This window comes from Mya arenaria, chromosome 9, assembly GCF_026914265.1.
Source record: "Mya arenaria isolate MELC-2E11 chromosome 9, ASM2691426v1".
Taxonomy (NCBI): Eukaryota; Metazoa; Mollusca; class Bivalvia; order Myida; family Myidae; genus Mya; species Mya arenaria.
In genome coordinates, this window is record NC_069130.1 from 14220804 (window position 1) to 14245051 (window position 24248).

Here is a 24248-nt window from a genome sequence, read left to right on the forward strand (position 1 = left end):
GATAAACTGCTGTACAATCTGGTACTGTGTCATGGATGTTGACAAGCAACTTCTTTATGACTGTAAATAACAACCGATCAGTAAATATAAAGGCTATTATGACCGTCATAATATTTACAGACATATACCCAACGTGTTAAAAATATTCCAAAATACCTTTCAAATGATAAAAAACTATAGTGGATAACCACGTAGCAAAATTTAATATCAATGTTAATGCATTTTAAGAGAACAAGCTAGAATTGTGGGTCAGATTATTTTTTTCGTTGGTAATGGCGGGCGACCATATCATATGAGTCGAAGCCGGTCTGGATGGGCAAGCATTTTTTAACACATTCTATTTCAGGCTTATTCCTGGTGTGTAGTTGGTACGTCCACATATACATGCTCGCTATACAGATACAATGGGCGCTCTTTATGGGACTCAAGTCCTTTTTGTCAGGTACAATCATTGATATATAAATAGAAGTTACTTACCATTAATACCATTTCAGAAGCGAGTCTGTCATATTGGTGCTATTAAAATTACATGCTATCTATCTGTCAAAATGGGTCAGATTCCCTTCACGGGGCTCATGTCATGTGCCACGTGTTGGTTCTAAGTCAAGGTCAGAATGTAGTTTGGGATAAAGATTGGTCATGTGGTGATACAATAATTATAGTTTACAGTTTTTCTTTCGCAACGGTTGTGTAACACTTGTCTGAACATTGTACCACGCAAGGTCGTTGATGTTGCATAACGGTGTGGTGTTGTAGATTGGATCAATTCACGTGTTATCAAACAAAATTACGTTCTCCCAGATTGGGAATCGATACAGGGCGAATTGGTAAAAACAAACAAAACTGCTAACTGCTAAGTATTGGTGCTCCAAAATAGTGTAAATATGGTTTTAAACGCCATTTGTGATCATTTTAAAGTATTTACAAATACATGAGAAAACAGCGTACATCTATTTTTCAAGTATCTTGATGTGGTATAATTTTTTGATTTCAACATAGTTTGTTCTATTTTTGGAGGGATCAGTCGTTGGAATAAACTGTCTTGTCAGCCTTGCGTTGTGTGCAAAATATACAAACAATATACATATAATTTGGTACCTTGCTGTCACACCTGGGCAATAAACAGGAAATGCATAGTTTGGGATTAACACGACAAATATTAAGCATGTAACTTGACATTGAACATATATACAAAACAAAGAATTGTTTGGGATGAATATTTTCGTAATCAGCTAGTTGTGTAATACGAAGTTTTTAATGCTAGCAAATATCGTCAATGGCGTTCAAGGGATTTAAACTCGTCAAATGGCCAGCAAATACAACTAAGTGTATTTTTGATTTGGCATCGACTTAAATGTATTCGTCAATAACATGACTTGAATGTGAATTTTCTGCTCGCCCGGTAATACTCATTTAACAAATATAAAAAAATGGTTTGTACAGGATGAATTTTAGGTGAAAGAAGGTAAATTACTCAGCTATTGGCAACACCAACTTTAAAATGTTTTTATAATGCAAAATTCAACAGTAATGATTCAATATCTAAGGCCGATTGGATTGCCCATTTTGTTGCATAAGTCTTTAACATTTTTTAAACATAATTGTGCATTTTTTTATCAAATGTTATTTACTTTTTCATAAGGGTTTATCGCGAATAACACTCTTTTTCGTAAGGACGTATGCAAAACGTATTCCGGTACTTTTTTTAAAAGAACACTTTTAGTAATTGCTTCTTCGAAAATGTATAAACGATGAAAGCACAAAAACTTAAATGCAATACTAAGTATCATGTAAGTGAAGTTAACTGATATGTGTAAGCTGTTTCTTATATGCGAATTGCACATCAACAAGAAATACATATCTGTCAAATCCAATAATTTCCAACATTTAAAATGCATCTATATCTTACAATCTGACCTAGTTATTGAAACAACGGTGTGTATACCAATCAAACAAACATCATTTACATGTATTATTTATCACAACATGGTAAAGTACAGAATATTTTCGTTAGAATTATCCGTCTTTATAAGTCTGACTTCATTAATTATTCAGTTATGCCTCCATGCGACTGAAATAAATCAAGAACAGACAAACATTGGCCTTACTCCGCGGCGCTCTTGTTTCACTACTTTGATGAAAAGAAGCATCCAAGGGAGAAGAGGGTTCGGCTGAATGGAAAGTGGCGGGTGCCTAATTGTTTCTCTGTGTACGTACAAGTGAACGAAGAGGTGCGAGTGGATCAACAGGTGAACAGAAAGAGTATTCCTACAAGTGAAATATCCCACACAATTGTGTACAGGACGACACAGGAGAACCCCCGAGTACACAACAGACCCCGGATGTGAACTGCTCGGGACGATCGACCTTGAAAACAGAAGAAAGGATATTCCGTTTGAAGAACAGAGTATTGAAAATACGTTCATGTTCGGCGATACAGAACTTCTTTTCAAAAAGTCGAACAATGGAAGGGAATCCTACATGACCTTTCAGTGCTTCAAGTAAAACGTTTAGAATAAAGTAAAACTGCATTTATTCTCTTGTAGCAGATTCGATAACCGTGTTTGTACTTGTAACAAAACTAACTCTTTCTTTATACATAAAACTATTTGTTTTCAAACTGGTTTTAATTTGTTTGAAAACTTTTCGTGTACATATCACTTTTAGTTGATGATTGTTCCAAGCATGATTAATAGTATATATGAGTATGCAAAACGTTCTGTTCAATGCTTAGCCATCTCCTAAAATCAAATATTGAAATATTCTTATTGTTCCGCTTGCCGGCTCTATTTCTTAAGATAAGAGTCCGACAAAAAAGACATCAGCTTGGTGTGAACAAAGTTCAAATTTCTAGTATATAAGTGCGCGTGCAAATCGGTTAATTCACTATAGAATATCGAGGAAATTATTTAGTGGTCTATAACCTATAGTTTTTTAAGTGAAAATAACATAAATATCATGATATCTTATTTTACTGATTGTCTAGTATTGATTACTGGAAAGACTTGTCACGATTAATAATGAACGCAGAGCTTCAATTTGTGCAGATATATATCAAAACGAAATCATCCGTACAAAATAAACTTCTTTATGTGCAAGTATGTTCAGTTTCTAAAGAGTTTGTAAGAAGTAAATGGTTATTGAACTCTTCCTTAAACATCATTTATAATGTTTGTTGATAAATATATATTGATGTATGTGTTGTATGTCTGTGCTGTTCGTACGTTTACTGTCTAATAGGTCTTAGCAGTGTGTCTTGAATCAGGTGTGTACGGCTACTGAATCTGTCCCTGTGGTTTCATTTCATTAATATGTTCACCATATACCAAACATACTTTTGCCCATATAGTATGTTACTTATTTGTCAATAGTTTTGTAGTTTAACAAGAAATACATATTTTTTACAAACTTTGTCAAGATGAAACAACAAGATATATATCATTAGTATTGATTATCTCTGCACGCCATTGTAACTGTAATTTTATTTATGCTTTTAGGATTTTGTTATTTGACAGATATAATTTGGAAAGGAAACTATTTAAATGAAATAAAATATGTTGAAGTGCACTCAACTCTATTTGTAAAATTAAGTCAGACATTATAGGTCATGATTTTATTAAAAAACATTGCTTCCCCTTCTTTTTATAGTTTCAAAATATACACCTAAATAATAAAATATACTATTAGCAGATAAGTTAGACACACTCTCTGTACAACGTTAATATCGTCTTCCCCACATTTCATGATGAATATGTGTACCGAATTTCAAAGCAACTGATTTCTATTTTCAAAATGGTTCCCATAGCTTTAGGGAACATTAATGGAGTTCATAAGGTAGATATCACTTAAGCAAATCGGTCATGATTTAAGAAAAAGATCTGGCGAAAACACGAAAATACTTAAGTCAAATTTCAATCTCAACTCATTTTACCACATAAAAGCATAGTATTGTTCAAAATATTGCATGTTTTTATACTTTTTGAAAACGTATTTTCTCATAGAATGTGCTTTTGAAAGGTATTGACAATATTTCAAAGAAAACTTATTCTAGAGTAAAAATATACTTGAGTAATTGTTAAAAGGTAATGAATTGCACTCACATTTTTGGCTGTATAATATTTTCTATTGGAATCTAGACCAAAGGTTTCAATCAACATTTTCAATGGTAGAATGGGATTTTAAAAAAATGTGCAAAAACATATATTTTTTTTTCATTTCATTTTGATGTTATATGGTCAAATTAGTTGAGATTGAGTTTGAGATTTGACTTAAGTATTTTCGTGATATTGGGGCCTGGCATGTTTTAGTAAACTTCATGGGGACCGTTTGTAAGTAGCATTAGAACAAACTTTCTTAAATTATGGATGTTGTTTACTCCATTACAGTATAGCTATTCAATCTTAAATGAAAATATGTTTAGCCCTTGGGCGAGTTTGGAAGCAGCTTATATAAATGTAAGGTACATGTACACTTTAGGATGATCATGTTTGTGCATCAAGTTTAGGCACAATCCTTTAAAATAAACTGTGGCCTTCAAAAAGGATGTATGTTACACACCGAATCAATCACTAAACAAGTCGTCAAAAAGCGTCCAATCGGAATAATCCTTAATGATATGCCGTTTGTTTATTACAAGTGTGAACAGCGTATGATTTAAACTTACAAAAATACACTTTGTATTTTTCGGACATTTTTCGGAATTTCTATTCAGGAAGCGACATCATAAATTAATAACACTTTGTAATAAGTCCATTGTCTTTAAATGAAAAACAAATCAGAATTTTAAATCATCAATGTATCTTATGGAGATTCAATACATTTTTTAAATAAATATTTATATTTTTATTCTAAATATCGAATTTGCTTAATTAAACAGCGCGTTAAATGCAGCACTCAGCACACGGTACAGTGTTGATACGGGATTGCAGATTAGCAGTGGCGTTAAATAGATTCAACTGACTGATTGATTATCTGGCGATATACTCAATAATTAGAATAGAAAACTTAAAGCATAAAACACCAATATGCGACCTTTATAGCACAATAACATCTAAAATAAGAAAGTTAAAGTCCTTTATCACGTAAAGATACTCATCGGTTTTATATACCGCAGATAACATTAGTATTAATATGCATATAAGAAACACACAGAGTGCGTGTTTCACCAATGGGATAACATGTCACTGATTCGTCTGACAAAGATGATCTACAAAAAGATAAAATGTGTGTTCAAACCGTTAACATAATTGAATTCAAGAACAGTAGTGATGCATATCATACACTCGGCTGGAGAAAGAGTAGATAATTATTTAGCATTTTGAAAGAAAAGAAGAATAAGTTGGTTTAGAAGAAAAGTATATGCATCTTGATCAACACCCATAGGTGTTGGTGTTCTTCAATGATACAATTTTAAGTATGCAGACATTCTCAAAATACTATCGTTGATGATACTAACACTAAGGCATGTTGTTACAGTTAGCATACTTAACTGTCATGAGTAAATGATTGGTAACAATTGTCAAGTATTCAAAGGAAACAACATGGGAATTATAATTTAGGAGGCCATTGCAAAAGGAAAAATGAAGAAATGATTTATTTGTCATGTTAAGGAGTCTTCTTAATGAGTTCCGCTAACTGTAAGTTTTTAAAAAAGTTCTTATTTCGTACAATCATCTTCTCCACATGCGAAGGGAAATTACTGCGTTGGAGCTTGAATAATTTAGAGGAAATAGCAATGGTAGGGTGCAACTATCAGCTGCGGTAAAAATAATATTCATGGAAAAGTTGGAAGGATAAAATCAGTATTTTCAGAAAACAATATTCCGACCGTCATATTTTGATATCAGTAATATTATACGCTTTCTTAACAAACATCGCTCATGACATTTCGTCATGCAATTTGGGAAATATCACTGACACGCTTCGTCAATTAATGTTCTTAAAGGTCTTAAAGTTAAGCTTTATCTCTGGCAATAGCAACAATAGTCAATAACTAATTACATTTTGAACAACCCTGGGATAATAAACTTTTTGACACACTGATTTCAAGGAGTAAACACATCGCAGAAGATCTTTAGATCTTAAAATGCAAACCCTAATTCCATGTGCCAAAACGTGTGTCGATAAAAAAGGATATTTGGGCCATTCAAAATATAATTATTGTATATCGCTTAAATTCATGTAATATGCCGCTTTGAAAGTTTTTACACGATTCAACACGGACTTGACCAAATATTTGAAGTAAAGATGATTGAAAGTTATTATTAAGAAATTTATTCATGGACACCTTCCCATTGAAACTTTCAAACATGTATTCCCATAGACGCGAACTTTTCTTATTCTAACTGGTCGATATTAACATTCATGCCTAAGTCACTAATAGACACCTACCCATGAAACAGATAAGATGATTCCTAGATATAGATGCAATGTCTCCAAGAACTGTAGTGAAAACATGTTTGATATGAATTTATCACAAAATATTGTACTACATGCTTAGTTTTACATATATTTTATTTTTCCAGATTTGACGAAAAATATGCAGTATACAACTAATAGAACAAGCGATCACAGAATCTGGATTCGAATGTGTTGAGTTTCAAAAAGCATCAGTTCTAGACTCGACGGGAACCTATTGATTAAATGAGAGTCTCTGAACTTCCATGATTTACACTTTTAAGTGTATCGTTGCTAGTACCACACTAGAATTTTAGTGTTGTAATCTTTTTCAGATAACGAATACGCTGATCATTAACACCAAACGACCACGCATACTACAAATACTGCGAACAGGACTGAGCAACCTCCAGTAACATAATGTGCATTGCCCAGCCGTCCGGTGAGAATATGCCGCCAGTCAGAGTATGACTCAAAGGTCTATCTTCACTAAGAGTTACATAGATACTTTTCTTTTGACTTGATTTTATAATTAACCTATATACTAACAAGCCCTTCCAGATATTATTTAGTTCATTAAATGAACTCTCGCATCACAATTAAAATGATAAATGTCTTTTAATTAATTCGCTGTCGGGACATTTGGATATATAACTATGAAAAACATGAGTTCATTTATCCATGGGCATACATACACTATCTCATTCAAATTTTGAGTGCTAATGTTAATACACATAGGGTATTTAAAAACTTGGGTTATAGATCAAACCAAAAGTAATATGTACACACAGAGACTGACGAGACATCCAAACAGTTTGCAAAACAGATAAAATCACTAAAGATTTTGCGAGAAGCAAATATGAGTCAATTTGATTATTTCAAAACGTTTTTCTTGATTCACTTAAAGATCATATAGGCTTCTTTTCCAATGGGCGTGTTCTTCATTTTGACGAGAAGTTCTGTATTCCCGAACATAAACGTAGTTTCTATAACCTGCTGCTCAAATGGAATATCGGTGCTGTTTTCAAGCTCAACTGTCCCTACAAGTTGACACCCGTGCTCTGTTGTGAACTCGTTATTCTCCTGGGTCGATCTGTAGACGTATGTTAAGGATATTTCACTGTTAGGAGTGCTCCTACGAGTAACCTGTTGGTCAACTCGCAATTCAGTGTTCGCCAGCACGAACACATTGAACCATTTAGGCACCCACCACTTTCCATTTTTCCAAACCTTCTTCTCATCTGGGTGCTTCTTTTCATCAAAATTGCCATACACATCGTGTCCATACGTGTATTTTACAACCATGGAGGAGACAATTGCGGGTTTGTGTCCAAACCTGACGGCACCTTTTAACACGGCCAGGCCCGCGTCTGAAGGGACGATGAGTCTGACGCCGGCTATTTCATTTCTCATTCTCTCCTTAACGTACGGGCTTTCACCGAAACCGCCCACCAGAATAACGGTTTGCACGCTTTTCATCTTTTGTTCAGCTAGAAGAGACTTTAGATGCTGCATCAGCAGTTCGATTGGTCTTTTAAACCATGATTTGACAACTGTTGTATCAATCTTCAGCTTGTCCTTACCTCCCGTAGTGATGGCCTTTTCCCAATTCGTTCCTTTAAAGATTTTGATGAATACTTTTCAGCAAGATCCTTCAGCGAGGCAGAAATACGAACATTTATCTGCGTTGTCTTTTCAATGTCAAATGACCGTTTCTTTCGTTCAAATTCTCGAATGACGTCGAAATAATCATTCATTTCCGTCTTTCAAAGGTCAATGACAGCTTTATCTCCAAAAATTCATTAATCGTGTTCATGTAATTTTCATCAATATAGATACCACCCCATGGACCCCCACTGGCTTTGTGGATTTCCTTCAGGGTTCCATCTGGGTTTCTCTCATGAACAGATATATCTGCTGTGCCTCCTGTGTTTTTAAGATAATTATAAATGCTTCAAATTAAATAAATAATTCCAATGCGACAAGTAACCAAGTGAAATCAACACATAGAATTTTAATTGTAAATGCATCGTAAATGCAAAGTATAAAACTTTATGATTTAATATATATCCATTACTCCAAGATCGACTACCATGTACTGTGATCATTGAATCATTACAGCACCTTTGACGTTTGACGTCTATACCCAACGTCTCCCACCAAGCTGAGGCACACTCCGGCTCCAAGGCCAACTGAAGGCGGCTTGGGTCTACTCCAGCCTTTACAACAAAGTAACGCATCAGCATATTGTAATACAATTAGTCATATTTTGCATAAACCATCGTATGCCACATTCACCTTTAGAAAAAACTAAATGAAAAATCAATGATTCGATACACATAGTAGTCATTGGCACTTGTCCCTGTAGTTTCCATATTATTTATATTTAACACAAATTAAAATGTATTCACAAAGTCTCTGTTAAATTTATACACGACATTATCTAAAGAAAACGAAACATATATGACCTTGTGGTGTGGCAATGCACCGGTTATTCAGCTGACTGAGTTCGTGAAATTGTTATTTCTATGAACATTCTATGCCATTAATAAAGAATGAGCGATAGTACTTTGGTTTATGTTATCTTATTTGCAAATACATCAAGAAAAAACATGTTATGTCGATAATTTCTTTAGTAATATTTTTTTAATATTCTATAAAATATATAGACATATTGATTCCCTTATATACATACGGTGTATGTATATTTAAACCGTCATAAATTCTGAACAGAAATACCATCTAACAGGTCTGTACTAGTGTAGCCCTGAGGCAAATGTAATTTAAAGAATGCAATGTCTCCGGCATGATATGCGACCTATTGCATAGCATTTTTGGCCATATGTCACTGTTAGATAGCAATCCCATAAAAGTAAAATTAACCTCAGTCAACATACATCGTCCCGGTTTAGTGACAGGTCACTATTATTCCATATGCAACTCATTGTTGTGAATTGCTTTTTATTACAAACAATACAAATGTCTTACTGTTACTGCCGCATCCCTCATAAATACCTGAGCATTGTCATCCCAGACAGCCGGGACGGTCAACATGTACAATATGTCTGTCTCCTCTATTTTTATGTCTTGCCTAGTAAATACCTCAAATAAGTGTTCTCTCAGGTATTTGATGGACATGACGAACAATGGGAAAGCAATCATCTGTTTTCCGCAAAAGTCCTCCACCGTAACATCTTTTGTCAAATGCTAAAGCCGAAATTAAAATAAATCGTTTTACTCTAATATATATATATATTCATGTTTGTCTTTGTAGTGTGGCTTGCTCAAACCAGTTTTACGTTTAATTTTGCTTTAATTAATACATGCTGAGGTAAGGATGAAATTGTGTACTCGTAAAAAGGTTGAACCACCTACCCTCTCCAATAAGCCCATGTGTACTGACGATTTACAGGTAACCCGAAAATTAATTGTATTGATAACGGTATCTTAATTTATATGCTACTTCTGCTTTTTTTGTGAGACTCTTTGTGTCTGCCGTTTAATTTCTGTAAGGAATTTAACGTTGCGCATCTAAACAAGGTTATCGTTATTTGTTAATGCCATGTAGTTGCCATTGTATTATTGAGCGCATGAATCGGGGCGTAAAAGTGTGGAATTTTCTTGACTTGAATCAAATGATACAGTATTCGGAGAATCTATTATTATCACTACAAACCAAATTGCTTGTATTACTTATGTGTATAATGTTAACATTTTATCTTATTTATTTATAACATACCTTGTTGCTTTGTAAAACCATCTTAAACCTCTGACAAGGCCTCCAGCCTAGGTGCGCGTCATCTTCAGGTAGGGCTCAGATTTGTTTGAATATTTTTGGGCTCGTCTCGGAAGGAGAAGGCATAACCGCTGTATGTGGTTCCAAAGTGAATAGCTGCCACCAGCAGGATCTTGCTCTTGGCATTGACTGCCATGGTTGATCAAGCTACACGCTGCTCTAAGACAAGAAAGAAAGGTGAAGATGAGAGTAGTTCGGTGCTACCTGTTTTCTCCTACATATGAAATTATGAAATCAACTCTGCTCATTCTATCATAGGAACGAACTTGTTTTTAGTAGTAATAATCTTCAATAGTTATACTGTATTGTTGAAAATCTGAGGTATGAACTGAGCCCAGTATAAAACAGTCGCAATGCCCCGATATCGCATATTTAAGTTATTACTCAATTATAACTCATTTTACCACACACAAGTAATATCTTGTTTCAACATCTTAGTGTTGATTAATGTAATAAAGAAGAATGTATTCCAGACCTCAAAACTGATCAACAATAACTCTTTTCATTATTCTAATAATACGCTCTACTAAATTGTTAAGTTCATCATTATTACCCTATTGAATTATCACACAAAAATCGCCTACTATGCGAGACAATACACTTTTGAAAAGATGGTTGGATGTGAAATGAGTTTTGAATCCTGCTTGCTGTTTATTTTGGTGAAAGGAGTTTATATTAAGATTGGAAAATGACTTAAGTGTTTTGTGTGATATGGAAGCCGGTACTGATTTCTACCCAGGTTTACTGGATAGTAATTCATAAAGCTTTGAGTTTCTTCACAAACTAGCTGAAATTATCATGATCAGAATTCGATGAAGGCACTTTATTTATTTATTTATTTTATTTAAGGGACGGAAGACCATAGTGCATATTAGAACTGTAATAAATGGTATGACAGTTCAAACGTACTGATGCTGTACTAAACCTATCACAGCTTAGTCAGGATTTATCACTGTCTTGCGGGTGAATGTAAAGGTCAAATATACTACATCTTAGACAACCGCCTGACTCTGCCGCTAAGAAAAAGAGTTCCATCCCACGGAAGAAAAACTGTACATGATACATGATCTTTTTAAATACGGACAAAACAATATATACTGAAAAGTATTTTATTTTATTTTTGAGTAAAACGCTTGCAAGTAAAATGTATTCGTACGCAAAATAGGACGCACTGTACCGTGAAAGCTTCGTATTCAGATATTTTTGACGCGTCGTTCTAATGGTACTAATTTGTTTTCGACATTTCGTGCCCATTGGAAATTTACGTTTGATATTCCATCTCCACTGAGATATTTACCTGAATAATTTTGGACTGTTTTTTTTTTGAATACATTACTATTTAATGTGAATTGTTAAGGAAAACGCTTTTCTTATTTTTACAAAAGCACAACATAATTAATAGCGTACCGCTTTAAACCATAACATATGCGTAAGAGGCGTTTCCCCCTCAATATTAAAGAGTAAACGTTCGACTTAAACGTTTTATTTTTTTACATTTTAGCTTTTAACTCCACCCATTCATTGTCAAACGCTTTCTTCACTGTCTTACTTTATCATTTTTCTTATTATCCGTAGAAAGTAAGGTAACCGTGTAAATAAGCAAATCATATAATACTTGTTCATCAAACTGCGTTAGTAGCTTCTGATTTGTGACTTGTAAAAAATGACCAAATTTCGTTCAGTCAATTTTCTGTAATTGACATTTAAAACGGTCAAAGTGGGGTTTCGTGCCCCTACGTTAATGCAGAAGAAGTGTATTACGGACACAGAAGGACTTTTCTTACCGCCAGAAGTATGTTTTGTTTTCTTACGGCCATAGCGGACGTCTTTAACAATTTCTATATAATGGGCGTAATGTCCATTTATTCCATTACGCTTCTTACAGCCAATATTATGTAACTTACGTTTTCGAAGGTCAAAAGTGACCTTTTCATATCCGCTTTAGCGTAATGGACATGTATTACTGATAAAATGTTTTTCATGTCAACAAAGGACATTTCTCACTGCCAATAGTATGTTACGGACGTTAAATTTACCAATTTGAAAGTGGAATTCAAACGGTACATATTATGACATGAACGTTTATTACGACGAATTTACAATGATAACTTTCACTTCTGCACTGTTATTTAATGAACGTTTCCCACGTCCATGAAGGACGTTTTTTTCGGCCATTATGTTTAATGTTGTCTATCATGGCCTATGCAATATTAAGAATATAAGGGTATTGGGGTTTGGTCCATTATCGCTTTATCTCACTGGAATCAAACGTCATCCAGGCAGGAACAAATTTGACCTTTGATAGTGAATATATCAAAACGTATTTCAAAGTTATTTTGGGTGTTAGGAGCTAATTATTCATTATGGAAAATGAAAAACAGTGGAAATATTAAAGTCGAATAATGAAAGAAACATCATTATTCATTCGCGTTGTGTAAAAATGTTATACTAGCGGTAAAGGTATAATGTGAATGTTGATTATTGTTCCGATAATACATACATGCTTAATATTTCTCTTATTGATGACTGTGTCAAAAACTTAATTTAATCCTTCATTGAAGACCCTCCCCTGTTTCAGCTGACCGTTCAAAAGCGGTAACACAAACATTTGTCAATAAAAATAATTGAGTGCATGTACTACTTGTTTTTTATTAAATTGTAAGGTTTTGTGTTTTTTTAAAAGTGTATACTAGTATGAGGCTTGCCTCCGTAGTTTCATTTTTTTAATAAGCAGGGTTTTCATTATGTCGCATACTTAAATGAACGCCCGTCGTATATTTCTTGACGCTTTAACAGTATGAATAATTCAGCTATAAATCTAACTAGTATATTCACAACAACTATGAGCATTGGATATAGGCCAACTATTGATTAATATTCTTATTTCCTCTTTTCAAGTGTTAAAAGATAGTCAACATCAATTTCAGTGAAGTCAACAGACCCTTCGGGTGTGCTTTTAACTTAGATCAAGATCATGAAATTACCAAAGTAGGGAAATATTCAAACAATACAAATTGATTTTAAATATTAACAGTTTCTCTGTCATTGAATAAACATGCATCCATTACGAGACAAATTGTTTTTTATAGCTAAAATGATAACGACAGTTTTAGACCAAGGGACATTCCGCAATGGTGATCTTTTGAGTAACAACATTTCACCAAGCAATGGTGTTTCTTAAAATAAGGGTACACTCCTACCGCACTATTCCCGTCCATATTTATTAAGTTACAATCTCCAAAAGCATATTTGTAGTCAAATTCTCTCACCAATACATGGTTTTGGCTAGAACGAGGGGAAAAAACTCAATCAAAATCCCCATTAATCTTTTTAGTTATATTCTCCCTCATGCACACAGTGTTGCTTGGCAGGAGGTTATACACCGCCTTTACCATACACGTCCTTCTTCCTATCACAGACACGTTGCAGAGGTGGATCCCGGATTTCAAAGGAGCAACATTTATACCATAATATACAACTTACTAAGAAAAACCTATCTAAGCTAATCTTCTATTTTCAACTGGTAACTTCAATTGAAATATTAAATCAGCATGAAGTTTTTATACACTTTCTACGATCTTCACTATGAAATAATGGGTATAAACTTCCTCACATTAAAGTTGATCATATGCCTAAAAATTATTATTTAATGTCGGCTGCCTATGTGGCGTAATTTGAGATCAATACATTATTTATGTCTTCAGCAAATGATGCACATTATGTCAATAGCATATGTCATTCAACGTACACAAAAGCTGTATGTGCACAATTGAATTGAATAATACAATATTAACAAAAAAAAGTTTTCTAGTTCTCAATTTGCAGTAAACGTAACTGTTAATGTATATTCATGTTAAGAACATATTAACTCAAGTAAAGTTCAAATGTTGTAAATGTAAATTGAATATGGTGACAAGGTTATCTATGTTTTTCTAACCCTCTTAAACTGTCAAATATTTAATGTTAACATCCGGAAAGTAATAAATACACCATAATGCAAACTTTACAGACCCTCATAACAAAAATGTTCTGGAGGAGGATCAATACCACTTACGGTCGCATGTAAACACTTGACACTTGACACTTGACACTATTTGAGCCACGAAATTTTGATCGATCTTACACCAAAGCCTTGATCTGCCTTTGATTTAGATCTATTTCCGTCCTCTATTTACTTTTAGATTTTGCATATTTGTTTATTGAAATGACTGTATGCAGATCCCATGCCTTTATGGTATTTTGGAATTTTTGCGATGTTGAAATGAAACATTGATTTCGAATGCCAACTTTAACTAGGGATATGCTGCAGCAAGGTAAGGCACCAATATAAGATGCCTGGAGTTGTATTTATTACTCACGTATGAACATTTTAACACAGTAACCAAATAGTTCATTGTCAATAAGTGAACCTTCAAAACAATAAGACTCGAAAATCAAATACCTTGAAAGAATCGTACAATGTTCCTGTACAATTCTAACTATAACAATCCCATAGCATTAGCATCATTGCAAATCTTTGGATGATACGATCCACATATATTAATTTGTATATTTCGTGCGTTCATTTAGTATAAGCCCTCGTACGTGATTTTGCAGTTCCATGAACGCCTTACCAACTTTAAACATTGTTTAAATAACCTTAAAGCTTTTCCTGTTCTCTGGTTTAGTTTTCGAAAAACAAATGTAGTAGTATCTGAACTATTCTAAGCTGTACTACATTTCTGCAAAAAAACATAACTGATATTTGTTTACAATATTTTGCATTTTCATAGAAAGAACATAAAATAAACTATAATCTTACTTTATCCCGCAGTTTCGCATAATATTAACAGGTATTCCAACATGCTACACATCTTCTCACCCTTTGTCTAACGTTCAAGCAAGCTATTGTCGTCTCGTATGTCATTGACGAATACAACCGGGATGATGATTATGTAAATATAAGCGGTAATTTGCATTGCTATATAGACATCCAACCCGTTCTGTAAAACGATCAGCTAGATAGTTTTCTGATTTTTAGAAAACTAAAAATTATGTTTTTCTTTGAATGAAGGCGATGAGTACAAACAGGCGACGTTTCTCTTTAACAAAGATCAAGATCAGATTGTCTTTGAAAAATTATTAGTAATAATAATAATAAGCAATGGTCCAGATTCAAAATTCTTTCATCTCAATCAGAAGTAAAAATTGTTGATAGGAATATAATATGCTGCTTTCTTTTGCCGCTCACTACGATGAATCTATATTATTAGGTTATACTAAGTCTTAAAGGGACAAGACAACAGATTGTCCTAAAATCGGCATATTTCCTTAATACAAGCCTAGAAGTTTCAATAAGATTTAATGTGAGGCCGATAATACATCATTTTACTTGATTAAAATATAATCTAAAACATTGAAAAAGTGTCTAGGTTTATTTTTCGTTCATTTTAAAGTTAAAAATTAAAACAAAAGTCAAAAGGTAACGTATGGAAAACAAATCTACCGTAGGTCCAGTTGGTATGGTGTTTAGTAGTGTTGTTGTTGTTGATGTGGTTGTTGTTGTTTCGTTAATCTGATTTGGTTGAAAAAGGAACAATTTTACGTGCTTTTAACAAAAAAAGCTTATTAAACCAGTTTTTTCGTAAAGGAAAATAATGATTTCAGCTATTTTGTTTATACCATATTTTACAAATAGTGACGTCATAATATTATCTTATATTGATTATTATAATATCTTTTTTTACGATATTTCCGTTTTAATTGTTCATTTGTTGTTAAAGGTGGGTAAAAAAATTGGTCAATGACTTTTATCGGCTTAAATGATAGTTTTATTACCAACGAGGTATAAGCTTTTCTGATTCCCACCTACTAAATCGAGACTTGAAGATCCACCATACGATGATACTGGCCTTTGAAAAAAGTAATCCCCGTTCATTTTACGAATTATTGCGGAATTGATGTCATTATCGGGGTATGAACGCAGCTGGGGTGATCAAAGTGCATACTTTGACCATACTTGGAACGACCCGACCGTAACCGGAAACAGTTTATCAAATGACGTCACAATAACGCAGGAAAAAATCAACCACTTGAAATCACTTTTAAACGTAACATTGAAACTCTAATGGCAAAAATACATTTAACATATCAAAAATTTACACTTTCTAAACTGTTGATTTATTTTTTACGGGACCCGAACATATTCGAAGATGTTGCGTTCATCGTATGATAACCGCAATTGCCGAAAGGCAGTTCATTTCAGGAGTGGAAGTTTAGGTGTAAACATTATCATTTGTACCGCATAATGCTTTCAGCACAGCACTAAGTGCGGAACTTCTATTTTTATAAAACTTTAAATATACAAATACAAAATTCTTAAGTCAAAAGAATACAATATAAAGGCAAGTTTATTTTTATATGACAGCGAAAAGTAGAATAGATAGAATCGCATGACAAATTTGATTAAACAGGTTAAACATTGTAAGCACATTAACAGTAGCAGTATCAAATATTAGGTATCATATTGCATAAATACCACAAGATAAAATGTACACGTCCTTTAAACCGATATTATATAAAAGACAGAAATTGAACACCTTGCAAAAACATTGAGATATCATATTTTCCATAAAAACAGAAATGTATTACATTGTTTGTTGTAGAATAACGGCGGTGTAGATCGTGTTTACCTCAATTTATAAATCAAAATCTTTACATCTTAATCATCGTATTTTGAACTTATGAGTCTTATAAACCGTCAACTTTCTCGTTGTTTAAGAGTTTTCATTTGCTTTACATAACAGTTTTACAATTTGATTTTTTTTTCTGATTTTGTTTGAAATTGTCATCGGAATTGCATTTTGTAAATTTCACCTTTGGCATTGTTTACTGACGTCATGGCGTGTGGTAGTTAAGGTTCAATTTTGATGTCAAACAGTTCGTTTTTATTTTCATATAATGAATTGTTTTGTTGAATTGTTGTATTGAACGGCGCTGTATTGAAATGTCATGATTTATTATATATATACATTATGCAGTAAAAGAAATAAGAACTGGCGCGTTATTGTGCCTCATTCATCTGGTATATGGGTTGCCACATCGACTTTTTCAGCACGGATAAATTTACCGGAAACGCCTGTACGTTCAGCAAGAACGGAGAATAATGCATTAATTGTTTCAAAACAAACATAGTGTGCTTAGTTTGATCCCTTTATAAGAAACTCTAGATAATTCGACAAATTTGGGCCTGTTCGTTATCTGTTTATAATCATATTTACTCTTCCAAACTAACACGAGGTTCTATCTCAGTCATATGCTACACAATTGAATGACGTGCTTGTGTCACGGAAGAAGGTGTATAGTGTCAAATTATGCACACTTTATATTTTGTTATTTAAATAACATTTTAGCTCAAGTTTTGTTATGTGTCGCTTCAATTTCAATACTTTGTACTTATAAACTTAAATATTGAATTTCGAACTCTCGTACTTATATGTTCGTAGATAGTGTTTGCTTCATAAAATTACTGTTTTTAACAACATATCACATAGCCATTCATTTAAAGACATTCGCAATTCAAATGTCGCTTGACAAACGTTGTATATTCCGATGTTCAATTATGTCCACATGCATAAATACCTAGTGTTCTAAAAATGTTCATAAAACAACAGTTGTGAAACGAAGCTGCTAAAACATAATGCATTAAAATAATGCTTATGAAACCAATTTTCATGATAAGTACATCCTAGAGCGTGTTGGACTATTCAAGGAAGTTTAATGAACTGTGCGGGGAGAAGACAGGATGATTGATTGCAGGAAGACTGTTAGCTGGTGTCTCGAAGGTAATTATGTTGAACTTAAGGCTTTTAGCTTTTAATCCTTTATGGACGGTCACATTGTTTACAACAGTAATGTGTATTACAGACGTTGTTTATCTTCACGTGGTGTTGGCCTTTCCGTGTACCGCCTTTATGCTAAATCAGCTACGGTTGAGGTAAGTGAATAATTTAATCATATGTTTTGCAATTAAACCAATTGCAACATCTTATCTTTTGCAAATACGTATGTATAACGTTTAATTTATATTGTTAACAAATGTAAAACGCATCTCCACTTTTGTCATGGTTTCGACCATCTGATTCTCGGACTACTTGACAATTTTATGCATTATATAACACCTTATATAACGATAAATTATCATTTTAGGACACCAATTATCACTGCTCTTAAAATCATATTACGGAATTTGGTTACCTCCTTCCAAAGATTCTAAAAATGTATGCTTTGTATTGATAAACTTGACTTGAAGAAAATATATTAAATATGATAAATGCAAGATCTCAATATAAAATGTGCATTCATAAACGTATGCTTTCTTATGATAAGTTGCAAAAAATGCAAAGTTATATTGGATAATGTTAAAAGGTTGTGCTAATTTTTAATCCACCAATATATCATTAGACACGTTTGGACGGTATTTTAAAACAGTAAATATTACTAAATAACCCCAATGATCCTTTTTGTATCGATAGATGAGGATGTTGTTGATTTCATAGATAGATAAATATGAGAGGAATGAATTCGATGTTATGTTCAATGAATTAAATACACCGATAACCTCGAATTGTTTGATAAAGGCTATTCAACAATTAAACACACGTCTATACTTGTAGCAATTTTACTTTACTATCTTTAAGATAAGAGCGAATATTAAATAAATAGTAACAATTGTTACAATTGCAATCTTGACTTGCGTCAATGACGATTCAGAACGGAATGATATATGTGTATATGTAAATAAGGGCGTGTGTAATGAATCGAGAAAAAGGGGAAAAAGGTATTATGAACCAATCAATCACTCTTATAAATCTAGACAAACTCGCATTACCAATATTCACGCTCTGACGCACTCGGACATAGACGGACATTGATGGACATAGACGGAAATTGACGGACAGTAACGCAAAGAGGACAATTACAACGTAGCACAACACTAAACTCGACGATACACAAACAACACAAAACAATATACTATATAGAACCATACCAAACACACAAACTGATAAAATACTGAAATATGCACCTTGCTACATATACTGATCTATCCATGGAACAGTTTAAGTTGCAACCAGATTGACAGGTAATGTATAATACATATGTTGATCTGTTCTGTGTGTCTCACGATTTCTGCAAGTAGCTTCTCAGAGAATGCAGCTGTAAAGTCAGGTATGAATGCAATTAAGTAAAGATACTATAAGCGTTATCCATTTTAATGGGGCTCATACAGTTTGCAAAGTCTACAAGGCCATGTCTAAAAAGTTACCCGTTACGATTTGCAACTGTGTCCATAAGAATATTTTCATACCGATGTAGAACAACTTGCCAGCACTCAGAAGCATCACTTTTATATGTGCACATAATGTTTCTTGAAAACCATGCAAAGCGGACCATACCTACAAGTGAAGGCTTGAGCTACACCTTTGCGGTCTATAAGAATATAGACCTCTTTAAACATTCAAATATTATACACACACATTAAAATTATAGCATTCAAGATTTGCTCTCCCAACAAATATTCAAGATGTTATAGCCGCATATAGGTTTTCCGTTTGCAATTTCGGTTTTGAAAATAAACCAACAATAAGAAAACATTAAGAAAAGCATTTATTTTTTAATTTGATTTAAAAAAAAATACTATAATAACTTCACTATGGAAAGCACGACATTTTTTTCTTATTTTGCAATATATGAATTGCTATCAAAATTATCTCCAAACGTATACACTTCCAAAAAAATATCGATTTCATTGTAGATTAATGAATTTCAAAATATTTTCATTTCCAAAACTATTTCTTAAATTTAAACCATGAAATGGTTGGATTGCTTTACGATAATGTTCTAGAATAAGCCTTCCAAACACTGCGTTTTTAAGCAAAAAAAAAGATTCATGATTATTGCCTTAATATTTTTGCTGTTACTACTCGATTTAATGGATGTTAGATTGATATAGCTAATCAGATATAACTACATGCATCTTTTTATTATAAGTATTTTGGTGTCGCACTTAATAGATGAATAACTTAAGACATTTACAAAACAGATCAATTTATATCAAACGTAATACAGAAAAAAAATATGTTCAAGCAAAAACTTTGAAATATTCAAATATAGTAGTTTTGTGAAATGTCTAAAACGCTTACATAATTTGTGACATACGCATGTTAGTGCTGATGTGCATTTTCACACTCATGGTCCAGCAAACTATTTATTTGAAACACTCAAATGTCATGAATGCCTCTTTCCCCGTGAAAGTGTTCTTTTTCTTTACCAGCAACTCAGTATCTCCGAACAAAAACGTGACTTCTGATTCCTGTATTTCAAATGGAATGTCGATGCTGTTTACAAGCCTAATAGTCCCGAGAAGTTCACATCTAGGGTCTGTTGTATAATCGGGGTTCTCCTGTGTCGTCCTGTAGACGGGTGTGCAAGAAGTTTCACTAAGTGGAAAACACTGCATGGTCACTTGTTGATCCACTCCCACCTCCTCGTGTACCCGCACGAACACTTCGAAACAATTTTGGCACCTTCCACTGCCCATTCTTCAAAACCTTCTTCTCATATGTGTGCTTCTTTTCATTGAATGTGTTATACATTGATATTCCATACGTGTGTTTCATCATCCTTGAGGAGATAATGGTAGGGTTGTGTCCAAACCTCAATGCGCCTTTCAACACGGCAAGCCCCGCGTCTGGAGGGACGAACAGTCTCACGCCAGCTATTTCATTCTTCATTCTCTCCTGAACATACGGGCTTTCACCGAAACCGCCTACCAAAATAATGGTTTGCACGCGTTCCATCTTTGCTTCTGCTAACAGTGACTTGATATGCTACATCAACAGATCGATTGGCCCTTTGAACCATGATTGGATAACTGTGCCAACGATTTTCAGCTTGTCCTTGCTTATTGGCTTAATTGAACTTTTCTGAATGTCCAAAGCCGCAATTCTTTCTTCAAGGGATTGTTTGGAATATTTATCAGCAAGATCACGCAATGAGACAGACAAACGAATAACAACATGACTTGCGCTTTCGACATCAAAGGATCGTTTTTTGTGCTCGAAATCACGAACGATATCAAAATAATCACTCATTTCTGTCGTTCGCAGGTCATTCAGAGCCTTTTCCCCGTACAACTGACCCAACATTTTCATATAATTTTCATCAACAAAGATACCTCCCCATGGACCACCGCTGGCTTTGTGTATTTCCAGTGTTCCGTCTGATTTTCTCTCATGCACGGATATATCTGCTGTTCCTCCTGCAGTAAATAGTTCAAACGTGTTTATTCAACAAAATCACGATAAATAAGATCAATTGCCTTAATACCATTCTATAACCTCCTACCCCATAGAAAACAACAAAATCAATACTTTTCAGTGGTATTATTTTAGAAGTCTCAGTGAAGCGATTTGGGAAACCGATTAACACATACAGCTTCCACTTGCAACATGAGCAAAGTATGTCTTATTAACATCATGCCTGACAAAAATGGAGCTTACAGACGTGGTCGACTGGCCGAGGAAAAACTGAGATAAAACCCTCCTTCTGGGGAAAACTCAGAAACCTCTGCCCGTTTGTCATCCCGATTTACAGGATTTGTCTCGTACCACTAGATGTCGGGCCTCATCACCCATAAGCTCCCTAACAATTATGTATAAAATGCATATCATTTATATGATTCATGTCACGTACTATATCAAAATATACAATTGTCAATTACAACGCTATGTATACAAGTGAGAACAAAAAGATCATTCATATGATGAAATTGCATAATAACTGAAAACTTTAACCTTAAACATTTGCTTGTAAAAATTTACAATCAATTGTATCAATGTGAGCGTATCGGCTTCCCAGCGCTGAATGCCTTTACATTCATATACGCACGAAATACTCGTGCCTATGAATCACTCGTGCATGTAAAACGCCACCTGGCGGTTATTCCATTACAAGGGATAATAATTTTCTTCTAATTCGTTTCACTCAAACGCAGAAAATAATATTTCTATTAACGTTTTGAGTATGAGTATTAACTGATAATTGAGAATTTATGTTTTTTACTTGATACAAAATTTGAAATTTTAAAAGTACAATTGGCTATTTTTATCTTATAGAGCACATTTCATCGGTTTTACTATACTTGTAGCAATTTTACTTTACTATCTTTAAGGGTAGCTGTCCTGAGCCTTGAAACTCAAAATGAGGTAATTGTTAAATATGGACGACGACTTATGAGATGTTAGCCAATACTCTATAAATTTACATTGTATCACACATATTACCTTTGGCCATTTGTTCTTAGTGTGTTAACGCAAAGACGTAAAGTATTTAAAGCGGGTTTTACGTACAATGTTATACTGTTATGTTTATGTGTTCCTTCTTATTTGATATAAAGTCGATCGGTCCGTATATCACTGTATTTTGAGAGAAAAGAAGTTTAATGGCATTAGCTGTCCATATGATAGTTTCGGCCCGTCCGCACCTCGCCAGAAATATAATATGAACCGCTGACGTCATATTATAATGACCAATGACTTCATGAAATTGGTGAGTGCGGCTTGCGATTTTCACAACGGCGAGAAATTGTCGCAGGTAAACGGTATTGGCTTTGAATAATAAAATATATCAAAATCGTTTTTAAAATATTGAATGGTAATATAATTTCGATGGCTGACTGGCATGTCCTTATAATGTCATATGACCCTCAGTGGTGTGTGTAATGTTTCATTAATAGTGCATTTGATTCTACAGAGCAAAACATAATTCTAACCTCCAAGATCGACCACCATATACTGTGAACCAGCAGTGGCTACAGCTCCCTTGACGTCAGTATCTAATGTTTCACACCAGATCGAGGCACACTCCGGCTCTAAGGCCAGCTTAAGGTGGACAGGGTCGATTTCAGCCTTTGCAAAAGTGCATATATATAAAAATTAAGGTTAAATAGTGATATTGTAAAGTTTAACTCGTCAACGCCAAAGAAAAGCATGGTTTTGAGTTTTGAAAGCATACTTTAGGTTTAATGTTTCGAAAACTAAATATAGATTCAAGCACCTTCCTTATGTATTCATAATACCCCCTTTTATATAAGTAAAGTCTAACCATACCCTGAATTAAACAACAGAAAGACTAAGGGGGTTTATATACAAATATGCTTAGGGTATAACGAAACCCAACTTAAAATAATGCCATACTGCAACTGCTGCATCCCTCATGAATCTCTTGGCATTGTCATCCCAGATAGCCGGGACGGTTAACACGAACAATATGTCAGACTCCTCGATTCCTTTCTTTTGCGTCGAAACTGTCTTTAGTAAGTGATCTCTCAGGTATTTGATCGACATGACAAACAACGGGAAAGCCGCCATCTTTTTTCCGCAAAAGTCCTCTACCGTAACGTCTTTCGTCAAATGCTAAAGATTACATTACTTTTTTTTTACAAAAGCAATACAATAGTTATAACTTTTTGCCTTTTTGTATTCGTGATTGATGCTGGCTCAGCTTAGGATTGCATGAATGATATCGCGCCTATTGATGAGTTAGAATGAATGTGAGGTTGAGTATTCATACACAAGTATCCCTAGGGTAAACCCTTGTTTTCCCTTAACCGTTCCAAGGTGTTTATCCCTATTCTTAATTACTTTTATGCAATTCGTGCCTGTTTCGTCGTGCGTCTATCGATGAGTGTATTTTAGGCATTGATCGTTACGCCTCTACACAACGTCATGATTTGCAAAAATCCGAGGAACAAAACATTAATTTGGTGTGACCTAATTGTTAATTTCATTGATGCGTTGTGTTACTGGCGTGAATAAGATTTAACAGTATGTGGAGTTAGTTGTCATATTTACTGTCAAAACATAGTGCATTGCTACACATGTTTGTGGACTAACCAATGTGCTATCAATAATTATGTATATATTATCTATAGAGAGAACATTTGTTTATTTCAGTGTAAGATCGTATTTTATTTCACGAGTGTCAATGAAAAACATATTTTTCACGAGTGGCGAAG

At 33.9% G+C, this 24248-nt stretch overlaps 1 protein-coding gene across 1 annotated transcript; it reads right to left on the reverse strand.

Annotated features, from left to right (window-relative positions):
- Positions 1–7293: 7293 nt before the first annotated feature.
- On the reverse strand, positions 7294–21030 carry LOC128245770 (heat shock 70 kDa protein 12A-like). The gene is made up of 5 exons (XM_052963999.1): positions 20888–21030; positions 20502–20643; positions 8543–8615; positions 8254–8322; positions 7294–8012 (listed from the first exon to the last, which is right to left on the reverse strand). The coding sequence occupies exons 1-5, from the start codon at positions 21028–21030 to the stop codon at positions 7294–7296; spliced, it is 1146 nt and encodes a 381-aa protein (XP_052819959.1).
- Between the last annotated feature and the right edge of the window lie 3218 nt (positions 21031–24248).

Coding starts and splice junctions, on each gene's coding strand:
- LOC128245770 (XM_052963999.1), bottom strand. CDS start 21,030: ATGGAACGCGTGCAAACCATTATTTTGGTAGGCGGTTTCGGTGAAAGC. Junction 8,323..8,542: donor AGCTTGGTGGGAGACGTTGG/GTATAGACGTCA, acceptor TTAAAAACACAG/GAGGCACAGCAGATATATCT. Junction 8,013..8,253: donor GAAGGAAATCCACAAAGCCA/GTGGGGGTCCAT, acceptor AAATCTTTAAAG/GAACGAATTGGGAAAAGGCC.